This window comes from Numenius arquata, chromosome 18, assembly GCF_964106895.1.
Source record: "Numenius arquata chromosome 18, bNumArq3.hap1.1, whole genome shotgun sequence".
NCBI classification, from domain to species: domain Eukaryota; kingdom Metazoa; phylum Chordata; class Aves; order Charadriiformes; family Scolopacidae; genus Numenius; species Numenius arquata.
Genome location: NC_133593.1, coordinates 11,241,483 through 11,255,443, shown reverse-complemented (window position 1 = coordinate 11,255,443; position 13,961 = coordinate 11,241,483). Strand labels below are relative to the sequence as shown.

Sequence of the window (13,961 nt, the reverse complement as noted above, 5' to 3'; positions counted from 1 at the left end):
GACTCTCTGTCAGGAAGTGTAATGACAGGACAAGGGCGTTTTAAATTGGAAGAGGAGAGATTTAGATTAGATATTAGGAGGAAATTCTTTCCTGTGAGGGTGGTGAGGCACTGGAACAGGTTGCCCAGGGAAGTTGTGGATGCCCCATCCCTGGAAGTGTTCAAGGCCAGGCTGGATGGGGCTTTGAGCAACCTGCTCTAGTGGAGGTGTCCCTGCCCAGGGCAGGGGGGTTGGAACTCGATGATCTTTAAGGTCCCTTCCAACTCTAACCATTCTGTGATCCTATGATTCTATGATTAGTGCACTCCAGTCTCACTGGGACCGAAAGCCTTTGGTTGTCTCCTTGGTGTGGGGACAAGGTGCTCAGAGCACCAGGCACAGGGAGAACCTGGTTCCCGGTGCCCAGGCGGGATGTGAGAGTAACCCATGGGAGAGAGAAATGTGCCTACAGTGGATCTTTGCTGTGAAGAGGATGGCAGGCAGCGAAAATGCTTTATTGTCCCCAAGTTGTGAACAATAAACTGGGGGACTCAGGGTCTGATATTGCTGTTAACAGACTGCTTACGGTGATCAAACCCTCAGCATCAGCGGTGGCAGCTCCCCGCTGGAGCGTTATAGAGCTTTTCCTTTTATAGGGCATTTTCTTTTTTCCACGGGATTTATTCAGGTTCTATAGCAGGGATTCGGGGAGATAATAACGTTCATTAACCAGGGCGCTGAAAACTGCTTCGCAAACAAGACTGATCAAAGCAGCCCGGGACTGATAGCAAACCCTCCCTAACGCAGTTCGCAGAACACTTGCCAAATCGATTGACTCCTGGTAAAAAATGACTCATTGGGTGGCCCTGGGAGGGGGGGGGCTGTGGCCGGTGAGGGACCCGGCCCCGGGAAAGCTGGCGGCTGGGGACTGCAGGGGTGGGCAAGGGCCAGATCCTGCTCCCCCTCGCCCAAGGCAAGTGCCAGGTCTCTGCCAGGAGATGGGGAGCTGCCGGCTCTTCTCTCGACGTCCCACAGGAGGCTGATTATCCGTGATTGCCATGTCACCAGACGAGGAAGAGCACCCACAGCCGCCCCAGCCGTCACGGTCGCGCTCAGCAGGACCTGATGGAGGGGTGTGTTGATGCGTGTTGATGCGATGAAGTGGGCAAATCCTCCTGCTTCGGGGTGCCCGGGTGTCACTGCTGTGCCCACATCCCCAGGACACGCGGGGAGAGCACGAGGTGAATGAATAAAAGAAGGTGCTTTGCTGCTGCTATTGTCTTTGTTGATTATTGGCAAGAGAGAGTGACTGATGGAGTCTGGGGAAGAGCGAGGTGATCAGAGGGGCAGGAGACACGGAGGAGGAAAGGAATTCCCGCAGGGAGAGGACACAAGTGCTACGGAAGACATCAGCATGCCGTGTCCACGGTGGGGCAGAGCAGAAGCAACGGGCTAAGTTGTAGAAAAGTGAGTTTAAGTTAAATAATAAAAAAAAATCCCCTATGGGGGATGTTGCAGCGTGGAAGCGGAGCTGGTGCGATGCTGCAGCCCCGCTGTCAGCCCAGCTTTCGATTCCCGGACCTCTGCCTTTCTTATGGCACATGTGCACAAAGTCTGTGGTTTTTTGACTTTAAAATCACCTGGGATTGGAAAGGCGTCCTGTGGGGAAGCCTGCGGCCCCAGGGCCGGAGGAGCACAGCCTTAGATGGCAAACTGCTCCTGGCTGCCAGGCCCTTTTCCTGCTAATCCCTGTCAAGTGCCTTATATAGTGCACTCAGAGGAATTTATAAATAAATGCTTTTTGTCACAATTCAGGAACGCATCTCCCTCCGTGGCATTTCAAGCACTTTTCTTCCCTCAAGGCCGTGCTCCTTCCCGTGCAAAGAGCAGCGCCCGGCGGTGGCCATGGCCGGGGCAGTGCCGGGCAGGAACGGGGCTCCTCCACCTCCTCCTGCTGCTCCCCGCTCTTGGGACGGAGGAAGGACATAACGGGGACAGGGTTACACCGGGATTACAGAAGCAGCCAGCTCCATGGATCATTGATTGTCACCGTTTGGGTTCAGAGGGACATTGTTTTATACCTCATCCCTTTGCAGCTGGGTGCCCGGGGCAGCTCCCCGGGACAGGCAGGGCAGGAGGGAGAGAGATCTGCTTCTGCACCCCATTCCCTGGGAAAATACTGGGAGGATGGAGCATGGAGTCCTCACGGGAAAGCCTGGGGCTCCCATTGTGCGGGACAGACAGGATGAGCGTTGCTCAGCAGCCGCTCTCCAGACTTGAGACCTGCCGAGCCCCCATCCTGGCTCAGGATTAATAAATAACACCGTAAAACCAGACTTTGCTGTTGTCACTCTATCACACATGAGGATTAAGCAGAAACTCACGGCAGCAGGAACAGAGAGCTGACTGAGAACAGCTCAGATCTCGCCCTGCTAATGAAGGAACTTCATTAGCGGGGCAAGATCTGAGCTGTTCTAAGTGGGATGGGGTAGCAATAGAGGCTGGGCAACCTGGCTCCGACCCACAGGCAGCAGCGCTGAGAGACTGGTTTGGTGTTTGCCGGATACCGGAGCTCCTCGGAAGAGAAAAGCGGAGGGTTTTCTCCAGAGCTCGGTGCCGGGCTGGTTCCCATGCCCGCAGCGGGGCCGTTTGCCGGGGTCTGTGCCCTGATGCAAACTCTGACTCCATCCTGGCCCGGCACGGGGAGAGCCGAGGCTCTGCCCTTCCCGGTCTGGGATGCTCGGAACAAAGATCCATGAGACTCAGAGATCCGTTGCCTCAAGAGAGGCTCATCAGGCACGGCTACAAATAGCCCAGCCAAGCATCATGCAGCGAGGCCGAGCAGAGCCAGCTGCCCTCATGGCCGGGCGCTCCTGGGAGCCTCATGGGGACAACCAGCTCTGCTGCTGTGGCCACCAGAGCATGCCCCTAGACCACGCTGCAGCCTATGGGGCTGTGGGTCTGCCCCATCCCCATTCCCAGGGCTCCCTGTGTGCTCCCATGTCCTGGGCACCCAGCAGAACTCTGACCTCCTGCCTCTCCCAAGCAGGTCCTGCTCTGGCAGCTGCCCGTCACCTGCCCGGGTATGGCCTTTCCCTCCTCCCCAGCCCCAAAGCGGGCACCTCCAGCCCCCTCCAGCCATGCGGAGCCTCTGGAAACACCACCATTAAAATATTTACTCTCTCTGCTGCCGAGATCAAAGCTCATAAAGGACTGTAGCTAAGCCTGTTACTGCATTAGCACCGGTGTCCAAAACAGACGAAGGCAGAGTCCCAGCTGGGGGTGGCCTGTGGTGACCCTGAGCACATCGGTGGGTGCAGAGCACTCCCCGCTCCTGCAGAAGGAGCAAGAAAAGCCAACCTGCAGAAGAAAGCAAGAAAAACACCGCTCCAGGGGTACAAAGAGGCCGCCATTTATTTCCCAGAGCAGTGCAGAGGTGTCTCCATGTCAATAAGGCTGAGGCCCGAGGCTGTTATTTGATGGACACAGCCCAGCTCTCTGCTCCAGCCATTTATCAACACTTTGCTTCTCGGCCGGAGCAGCTCTTGGTGCAGCCCCGGGATGTCCGCAGCTCCCGCATGCGCGGTGGCAGGCAGACAGCAGGCAACCCGCAGCCATTCCCTGGCCGAGCCACCCAGGCTTCGAGCATGTGAGCTCAGAAAGGATGCCGATGCCCTCAAATTATCCGCCTGAAGGCTGAATCACACAGAATCACAGAATCTTCATGGTTGGAAGGGACCTCTGAGATCATCGAGTCCAGCCACAAGAAGTTCAGGTCTGGACCCGATTGGGAATAGTAAATATTTTATTTGTTGTTGGGAGTTTTGACCGGTATCTCCGAGGCTGCGAAGGTCACACCAGGAAACATCCCTTTCATTAACAAAAAGGATGGGCTCGTGCCTGGGCTGGCAGCTCGGCAAAAGCGCGGCCGTGGAGTGAACTCCAGCCTGTCCCCCGAGTGCTGTTACCAGCTGCAGGCTTGTCTTCCTTGAGCAATCAAATTAGATAGATTTCAGTACCCGGGATTGGTCTCCTTGGTTCTCAAAGCCAGGCGTGCAATTAAAACTGGTCTCGTTAAAAGCCAGCCGAGCCCGGGCAGCGCTGTCTCCATCTCGCCGCTGTTCACACCGGGCAGCGCTGTGTGGGCACCGCGGGGTGGGAATGAGGACAGCACAGGAAGGAGGACTTCTTTGTTTTGCTGGGCTTTTCTTCAGGTGGCTTCTGCAAAGGGCTTCTTGGCACCTCCGCTCAACTGAAATGGAGCAACCAAAACGGGAGCTGGCCGGTGGCCAGCCTGGCAGATGGGCCCGCGGGGGCAGATGTGTGCCCGGAGCACGTTTATTGAGGGCAGGAGCCCCACGTGGGGAAACCAAGTGGCCGAAGTGACACATATGGGGTCACATGTGATCCTGCTGTCCCCAGCACGGGACCCTGTGGGACCTCCTGGGCGGGTGCGTGGGCAGCAGACGGGTTACAAGCGTGAGTCTCCATCACCATTTCCCACCCCGAGGTCTGCACGCCACGGGCAGCACTGGGGTCTCACTGCCAGCCCCCCCACCATGCATGGGGACCCCGCTGCAAGGCTGCCAGCCCTTCGGGGTGAACGGAGAGGTTTCATTCTCCCCTTTGTCCTCACCTTGGCTTTCACGTGTAGGTGAAACATCACACGTTCTCACGGTGAACGTACAACGAAGCTGCTTGAAGGGCCGTGTGTCACCCCTGGGCGCTGGGGTGGTGTGGGGCCAATTCTTGGCGTTGCGCTACCGGGCCTGGGATTTTATCAGCTTTCCCACACGAAGCAAGGTTGGATGTGGCAGGAAAGGGACCTGGTGGGACTCGCTGAGACACCCCTGGGAGAAAAGCAGCAGCTCCCGCAGGACGTGGGGCTGGTGGCTCAGTAAAAAGATGCTCCCACCTTGGCTGGGTGTTCCCCAAGCTTTGCTGTCAGTATTAAAGCAGGAAAACCCCCAAGAAAGGAGGGAGCCCTCTTGGCGTGTTCCGGAGGGGGAAATCGGTCTGGCTTTGTGGGTCAAGGAGAAACGCTGAGTCCTGTGGGGGAAACCAAGCACCCGCCGGCCTGAAAACCCTGACATCTGGGGACAGTGGAGGAGGAGGAGGTTACGTCGAGCTCCATGAAACCTGGATCTGCTCCTAATGTGGCCACTAATGGCCTCAGGGACCTTTCACAGGTCACTCTCTCCTGCCACTGCCTTAGTCTCCTCAGCTCTGAGAAGCTGCAGCAACGCCAGCCAGCTTGGGAGGGTCTCACCAGGCCCAAGTGATCACTGACCATCAGTCATTGAAGATCTCAGGTGGAAAACACCATCAAGGCATGAAGCTACAACTAACCACCACCGACAGAACTGGTTTCTCACTCTCAGGTTGAGCCATCTTTCCAAGAACACTTTGCACATGGCTGTCCTGGGCCTGCAAGAAGCTCTGCAGACACAAAGAAGTTTTATGGGATGCCAGGAATTCGCTGTCAGGGAGCCACACACGAGATCCAGTTTTACGTGTACAGAGCACTGCCCAAACGCAGCCGCCTTGGGTGGCCGAGGTGCTCGGTGCCGTGACACTGCAGCCAATCCTGCCCGAGAGATGCTCCGGGGTCTCTCAGGATTGGAAATACAATGGGAATATAACCCCAATGCCACGGAGATCCCCTCCACGGTACGTCCTTGTCACGCCTGGCGTGAGGACAGAGCCAGGCCTGTGGGGGTCAAGGCCCCCTCAAGGGATCAGGCCCTCCCAAGGCAGTTCCCCCCATGGCGACCACGTCTCCCCGAGCCACTGGGTCCCCCCCAAGGGATCCCCCATGGGATCAGGATCACTCCCGGGGATTGGCGTCCCCATGGCGGCTGGAACCCTCACGGAGATAGCCCTCCGGGGACCGGGCCCCAGCCCCTCGGTACCGGGGCATCCCCCCGCCCCCGCGCGGCCCCGCCCAGCACCGCCCCGCCCCGCCCCGCGCCGGCCCCGCGGCATTGTGGGATGAAACAGGATGTAGGCAGAACAGCGCGGGCGGACGGGCCGGGGCGGCGGGCCGCGGCGGCGGCGCAGCCAATAGGGGCGCGGCGTGGCGGGCGGCGCAGCCAATGGGGGAGCGACGGGCCGCGCGCCGCAGCGGGCGGGGCGGTATTTGAGCGCGGCGCGGCGGCGAGGCGCAGAGCGCTCGGCGCGGCGCAGGGAACGGAGCGGAGCGGAGCGGGTTGCGGCGAGCGGGTCCGGGTCTCCTCCCACCTCCTATTCCTCGGTGCCGTGCCTCGCCCTCCCGGGGTGGCCCTGTCACTGTGAAGGTGAGCGACGCCCTCCGGCCGGGGCGGGGCGCCGGGGATCTCTGCGCCTCGCCTGGCGCCGGTCGCTCCGTGTGTGAGGTGGCGGCGGGGCCGCCCTGAAGGGAGAGGGTCGCGGGGAGGCTGGGCGGCGGGCGGCTCCGGCCTGTGGATAGCTCCCGGCGGCGCTCGGAGCCCGCCCCGCCCCGGTGGCCTGCTGCCGGTGCGTTGCCGGCTCCGCTCCGGGCAAGGTCACCGCTGCTTCGGGCGCCCCCGAGGCTCCCCCTGTGAAGGTCACGCAGGGCTCTGGCCTGCACATGCGCCCGGCTTCCGGGAGCGTCTCCCCGGGCCCCCTTCTACCCTGGTGGGGAAGGGGCTGTGCCGCACCCCCTTCCCAGGGCCCTCTCCGGCTGCCGTGGGGGAAGCGATGGGTGCTGGGCTGGGGCCTCGTCTGCATCCTCAGGCTCCATACCGTCCTGGTGGGGAAACGGTGGGTGCTGGGCTTGGGCCTCGTCCTGCTCTTAGGGCCCTATCCTTTCTGGGGAGGGAAAGAGTGGGTGTGGGGGCTTGTGTCTCATCCCCTTCCCAAAGCTGCATCTTGTCCTGATGAATGAAGGAGTTGGTGCTGAGCTTGAGCATCATCCCTCTCCTAAATCCCTGTACTGTTGGGGGAGTGGTTGGGTGCTGGGCTTGGGCCCTGTACTCCTTCCAAGGCCTCCTTCTACTCTGGTGAGGGAAGGGTTGGGTGCTGACTTGGGCCTAATCCCCCTCCCAAGGCCTTATCCTGCTCTGGACTGGCTGCTAGGGCTGTGGTCTTGTCTTCCTTCTTCAAGACCCCATCCTGCCCTGGGCTGGGGAAGAGCTGGATGACAGACCTGTACTTTTACCCCTTCCCAGGCCTGTCCTGCCCTGGGCTGGGTGCTGGGGCTTTGTAATTTTCCTCAGACTTGGGTGGCAAAACCTTGTGGTTTAAGGATAAAAGTATGTGATGATGCCTTGTGGGGAGGATGCCTCTGTAACCCCACAGGAGAACAAGCTGAGCCTGGGTCCCTGTCCTGTGGTGTTCAGGTGGGTGGATGGAGTGGGACTTGGAACTGCTCCCTGCCCCACAGCAGGCGCAGGGGACCTTCCCTCCAGCAGCACAGCCAGCTGCCAGCCCCTGTCCAAGGATGCTGTGCCCTGGAGCAGTGCGGTGCTGGGAAGGACAGGCTGGCCAGCACTTGCAGCTCTACTGAAGAAGGATAATTTTGTTGGGTTTTTTTTTTACGGTGCTGTTTGCCCTCGGCGGCCCAGGCCTGCACTGAGATGCTCCTTGCCTAGACAATGAGGAGGGAAGATGTTTTTTGCAGGTCACTCCATGGCTGGTTATGTAAGGGCAAATGCCCTCTGAACTCAGCGTGCAGTGGAGGTGTGCGAAGGCCTGATGGGTGTGAGAGCTTGCTCCCCCTCTTTCCTTAAAGAGGCTTTCCCGGGGAACGACCCACAAGTGAATTTCTGCTGCTTCCCTTTTGCTATGGGCTGGACCCCCAGAAGACTTTTCCAAGGGATTTCCAGATTCCTGGATAGTGAATCTGAATCTATGGGCCGTTGGTTGGGCTGTTCTGAGCCATGTCTTGTCCTGCTGGGCTTTCTGGACCACAGGCTAACACCCACTGGCAGAAACCACATCACAGAGGGGAGCAAACTGCCTGGAAGTGGCTTTTCCAAAGCTTCGGTGGGGGTGCGTGCTCTCTGTTGGCATTTGAGCTCAGTTCCTGTCGTTCCTCCTGATGCTATTAGTGTATGTTAATAGCAGTGCTCTATTAAACACTTTATCTAAAATGTATAAATTAAGGTTGCAATAGAAGTCTTCAACTGCAGGCAGAGTGAAGAATTGAAGTATTGTAATCATAGGCTGCAATTATGTAACTGGATTCTCTTTCTCTCTGGATAGCAGGCTCCTTTAATTGCTGTAACAAAGCTACTCCTTCAGTTTTCTGGGACTGTTCCAGGAAGTGATCATTGCAGCAGATTTTCTTCACTCCCTAGTAGAGCTAAAAATGTGTAGTTTCACTATTTCAAAACATGCTTGGTAGTATCACTCAAGACTTACAGCACTGTAAAAGGATTTAGGAAACTTAATGGTGCTCTGCAGGCTTAATTGGAGGCACTCCTTGCCATTAAGAAGCTTATTCCCACAAAGTTTTAATATGCTCTGGTTTTAACATGCCAAGGTGAGCAGCTGTGGTCCTTCTCAGCACAGACCTTCGCTTGACCGGTCCCCCAGATAACATGTGCCTCCTGACCAGGCCTCACGTGTGGTTTGGGAGCGAGGATTCTGGTGGGGCTGGAGTGTTCCAGCCAGGACTGCGTGGGGCTCCTTCCCCAGGGCAGGTGTCGTGGCCTTTGCTTGAAGAAAGGCTGCGGAGCTGGGATTGCCAGATCCCTGGGTTTTTTTAGGATAACATGATCTGCACTGGAATCTTCCTAATTCCGAGTGCCTCCCTGGAAGGGCTATGGCAGACCCACATGTGAATGGCTCCATGGCTGGTATGAAGCACCTGAACTACCTTAGAATGAAGGGGCCTACATGCTCAGCTCCAGTATTCCGCTTTCCAGTTTCTTAAAGGTCATGGGCAGCACTGACATGCTGGTTTCTAGCATCTGTGTTGTGGTTCACAGGCAGGGGGGTGGGAAAGGAGGCCGCTTTGCCAGGCCGTAGCTGTGCCAGCTCTGTGGTGGGCCGTTCTTTCCCCTGCCCCTGTTTCTAGGCTGCAGCGTGGTGTTAACCTGTTTCTGGCTTGTCAGACCGGCTTTGTCCCATGGGAGCAGCTGCTGTCTGGGTTTCAGTGGCAAAGCAGTGGCGAGGGGATGGTGATAGGCTGAATGTGGAACAGCACTCCTTCCAGGCAAAACTAGCAGTGGTAGCTGTAACTCCTGGCATTGGCTGGAGTAAAAGCACTGCTGGTATAATGTGCTTCCTGAGCCTCCCTGCTGGAGACAGGCAGTCTGGGATGTGTTGCTTGCAAAGGACTCTGAACAGATGATGCTCCAAACCACTGGTGCACCTGGAAGGCAAACTTGGCTATTGATGTGTAGGAGGGCTGTGGCTCTCTGCAGATTCCGTCTCCTCCCACACAGTAAGCTTTTTTTTTTCTGCATGTGTTTCATGCAGGTGCTGATGTTGGGCTACCTCTGATCTAACCCCCAGATGTGGCCAGTGCTCCAACTCTAAGGGGCACCTTAGCCTGGGACTGCTGTAGGCTGCCCTGATAAACTCACCCTGGCCTAACAGGGTGTTTGTAGTATCAGCTTGTGACGCAGCCTGCCATAGAAAGGACACCCTCTGATACACAGGAAGCTTCTCCTTTCTTGGGAAGGGATTAAAGGAATCTATGTTTTGCCTTAGGTTCACGATGTCTGACAGAAAGGCTGTGATCAAGAATGCGGACATGTCCGAGGACATGCAGCAGGATGCTGTAGACTGTGCTACACAGGCAATGGAGAAGTACAACATAGAAAAGGACATTGCAGCATATATAAAGAAGGTAACTATGGGGTGAGGGGGCTGCTCTGGCTGAGGCTTCCTGAAGCTCTTAAGTACATGTTTGCCTGTCATGAGACTGAGTATCTGTCTGAGACTTCATACTTGTGTGTTTGGAGGGAGAAGATGCTTTTCTTTGCTTCTTTACCACTGTTTTCCAAGAGGATGGAGCGACTTCTGCAAGGTCGGAGGAGAGCTCTGGCAGAGCAGGGCCTGGTCTGTTGCTCTGGCAAGCTCTGAGCAGACAGTGTGAGTGCTGTCCCTCTGGATTTGCCAGCCTAGAAAGAGCTGGCTGCAGTTTCTGTTTAGGACTTGCTCCACAGATGCTGCTGCTCGACTCACAGTACTAGTGCAGGGTGGGATTACTCTGCTTTGCTCAAAGTGAGCGGCTGTGCGTGTGCAGCTCTGTCTGCCATGTTCCTGGCTCCGGGGTGGGGGGCGTGGAGAAGGATGGGGCCTTGTGCTAGCTGGTGAGGTTGTGAAAGGTGCTGCTTAAAAACAGTGTAAGCAGCTGCCCTGGCCTGCGGAGAGGTGTCTCCCCATTTGCAGGAGCCCAGTAACTTAAGTCTCATGCTTGATGGCATCTGGGGAGCTGTCAGTTCCCTCTCTAGCTGCTTCTGTGAATGGTTGGGCAAAGTGCTTTTGAAAGAGGGAAGTGTGACTTCATAAGCGATGCAGTCCTGGCACCCGGGTTGCCTTTTGGGCCTTGCTTGTAATCCAAGCTTGAATGTGAAGGATTCAAAGGTGTCTCCTAACTTCTCTGATCACTTTGATCGGAGGCAAGACTTATCTCAAAGTGCTTGGGGCAATGCAGCCTGTAAAGTGAGTGAGTGCAACAGAAGGCATCCAAAAAGAAGTTGGCCTTTATTTCCTGAGAATGTGTTGGGAGGAGGGAAGCAATTTGATGCACCTTCATGCCCTGGCAAGAAAGCCTCTCCTTACTTCAAAGGTTACCTGCAAAGAGCTCAAACTGTCTTGCTGCTGTCTGAGGACTAGCACTTGCTTTAATCTTGAATGTCAAGTCTGTTCTTCTGGCTCTGTCTCAGGGGAGGGAAGGGTGTTCTGGGGAGTTGTGTGTTAATTAGAGGGAGGAGAATGGTCTTTAACCCTGTCCTACCTGCTGAGTAGAAGACTATTAAGCCAGTGCTCAGCTTGCCTACCTCTGACCTCTTGGGTCATGTGCTGTCTGGCCTGTGAATCTGCCTGCTCATTTTCAATGCAGATTTTCTCCTCTTTACGTGAAGAAGGGTCCCAAACAGTAGAAGCCAGACTTCTCCTTCCTTTTTTTAGGTAACCTTTAAGCTCAAATGCCTTGCTGGAGCAGAAATGCCAAAATCTTTTTTTTTTTGTGAGTGGGCTTGGAATGGGAGAGGAGAAATATTCCCCTGAGCTAGCCTACACGCAGGGCTTGAATAGCACCCTACCAAGGAGAGCTCTTAGGTCTGCTCTTTCTTCCCAGGGCTGGTGGATGCTTAAGTCTCAGGAGATGATTTCCTTGTGTTGGATCCTTCGAAGAATCCAGCACAAAGGTCTGGTTGTGTCAGTTGCTACCTTGCTTAATAGAATAGTGTCTTGCAGTGGGGAATCTAAAGATGCTGCAGGTGGGAGGAGAGGCGATAGTGTGTGAACAGAACCAGCTAAGAATTTGTGCTTAGAACTATTTTCATGTGGGCTTTCTTGGCCTTAATGCCTCTTTTCTCTTTCTTCAGGAATTTGACAAGAAATACAACCCAACTTGGCACTGCATTGTTGGCAGAAACTTTGGCAGCTATGTAACACATGAGACAAAGCACTTCATCTATTTTTACTTGGGTCAGGTTGCAATTCTTCTCTTCAAGTCTGGATAGGAAGTAGGAGCAAGTGAAATTTGGACTGTAATGCACTGATGGCTGAAGCCACGACTCCCTTTAACATGGCTATGCCGCTGCATGGACTGTATACTATATTTAATGTGTATATGTTGCAGTAAAAAAAAAAAATCTACTTCTGTTTAGTTGCCTGGGAAGAAGGCGGCATTTTTTTGTTACTGCTTTTTTTGGTTGTATTGCACTAGGAAACCTGTAAATGCTTAAACAATGGCCTTTACGTGGGAAGAAATAAAACTATTCCACAACAGCTCCCTCGGTGGTAACTCCTTCTTTGAGGCCGGGAAAACTTCTTTGGGCAGGCCAAAAGCCCCTGACTTCCTTTACTGAGTTTTATTAGACTGTTAATCATGTAACGAGGAGCAAAGCCAGTGTGAGCCTCTGTACCCACCCCGCAGACTGTAGAGAGCTGGCTCTCCCAGTAACCTCAGTGCAGGTGCTTAGACCTTCCCTGAAAGCTGGTGGGGTGGCTCTTGATGATGGGGCTTTCCCGCACAAGCTGAACGCCACCTCGGACTGTGATAACCAGACTCGCAGCTGGCACCCTCGCTGTTCTCTTTCCGTGCCCATCACTGTATTTTTGGCTCTGCTGAAACACTGACCTAGACTTGTAAGCAACTCAGCCTGGTCTAGAAGACTTCAACACACCCCCCCCCCCCCCCGCCCCGAGTTGCTGCTTGCTGCAGAAAGCAGCATCCTGTGGCCGAAGTCTTTAGACCTTGATCCTGAGATCTAAAGCCACATGGCCTGTCCCTGAAAAGGAGTAGGCTATCAAATTGGTGACTACTGACAACAGCTCTATTTGGCATGTTCGTAGCCAGTTGTCTCAACACTGCCTTAACTTGACGCTCTCCTTAAAGCAAGCTAGTCATGTGGAAGACTTGTAAGTGGCCACTGTCTCCTTTTTTTTTTTTTTTTATTTTATTGTTATTTTCTGTAGCTGATAAGCTATTTCTGGAGGACTGTCCTCCATGTTCTGATATCTGCTTTTGTTCTTAAAGCACAGTACCAAGAAGTTTCAATTTACATGTGATGTTTGTGTGAAGGAAACTCATGTGACATCTGCTTTGAAGGCAGACAAATGTCTTGGTCTCCAATAGGTTCAGCAGTGATGTTGTCTTAGTATGTACTGACTCTTGGATTACGCTGCAGGAAGTGCTTTTTATCTGGGTGCGGAGAACTGCTGTGTGATGGCAAGTAAATAAGCTGGTGCTTGTCGTATTTATTGGTTTGGCTAATGCATAGATGATGTCACTGGGCTGGTGAGCCCAATTTGTGTCTCTGGGGTGAATTTGGTGTTGGGAATAAATCACTGCTGGGGGAGAAAGGGCAGAGTGAAGGGAGCTCTTCATTGTGAAATGACTCGGTGACCCAGGTCGACTACTTCCTGAAGTAAAAGTCCTTCTTGTCTCTGTGCAAAATCCAAAGTATGCCTAATTTTGTAATATTGATAGAACAATGTTGTAACTAGAAAGAATGTAGCTGTCATAACTTCATGTCGATGGAAATGTCCGCACTGGGGTAATGTGCCTTGGGCTGTCCGGGGCACTCTTGTGGTCTTGTCTATTCAGAACTCCGCTCTGGATCTGAAAGGAGAATGTTTTGGGTTTGTTTTCTTTTCCAAGCATGAGTCTAATGTGAACCTGTTCACGGTCTCTCGTGGAGCAAGATCTGTTCCCTTCATAACTGCAATGGCTCAAATACCATTTATTTTTTTTCAAACATTAAAGGTGAATTGACACATTTAAACAGCCTCTAGTTTCTTCATTGCCAGCTGCCCCATGCAACATCTGCAGTTGTCCAGAGAGGGCGAGCAGCAAGTTCTCTCTGCCCTGGGAAGATGCTGATGATCCAGAGAGAGAGAAAGAGGGAGAAACTTGCCCTGAAGAGTGTGTGTGGCCCCATCTGTGCTGGTGGTGACCCCCCGTCTGGCTCAAACACTGGCCCAGAAGGAGGGATGGAGGGGGGGTGTGTCCTGCTGCAGCCCCCTATGGGGTGCTCCTGTCCTGAGTAACCTCGATAGGAAGGCACTGGGACCAACCTCTTAATGACTTCAGACTCGGGGTGGGGGGTTCAGCAGCTGGGTCCTGGCTGCTGGACACACTCTGAGGTGTCTCCCCACTTGGCAGGAAAGTAGATTCCCCTTTGGGCTTCCTCCTGGGAGAAAGGTGAGATATGAAACTCGCTGGTTGCCTGAAGCCGATGTGTGTTTAATTCCTCTTGTGCTGCAGGGGCTGTGCGTTTACCCTTAAAAAAAAAAAAAAAACAACCAAAAAAAACCCTGTGCTTGCTATCCTTCCTGCTCCTGATATAACCTAAATT

At 54.5% G+C, this 13,961-nt stretch overlaps 1 protein-coding gene across 2 annotated transcripts; it reads left to right on the top strand.

The window, feature by feature from the left end:
- The first annotated feature begins 6,144 nt into the window (after window positions 1-6,144).
- Window positions 6,145-13,385, top strand: DYNLL2 (dynein light chain LC8-type 2). 2 transcript variants are annotated; one of them, XM_074160614.1, is made up of 3 exons: window positions 6,145-6,275; window positions 9,640-9,778; window positions 11,484-13,385. In XM_074160614.1, exons 2-3 carry the CDS (start codon window positions 9,647-9,649, stop codon window positions 11,619-11,621), a joined length of 270 nt encoding a protein of 89 aa, XP_074016715.1. In that variant the 5' UTR covers window positions 6,145-6,275; window positions 9,640-9,646; the 3' UTR covers window positions 11,622-13,385. The 2 variants fall into 2 exon arrangements, with proteins under 2 accessions (XP_074016715.1, XP_074016714.1); XM_074160613.1 differs by lacking the exon at window positions 6,145-6,275 and having other exon boundaries at window positions 9,626-9,778.
- Window positions 13,386-13,961: the final 576 nt, after the last annotated feature.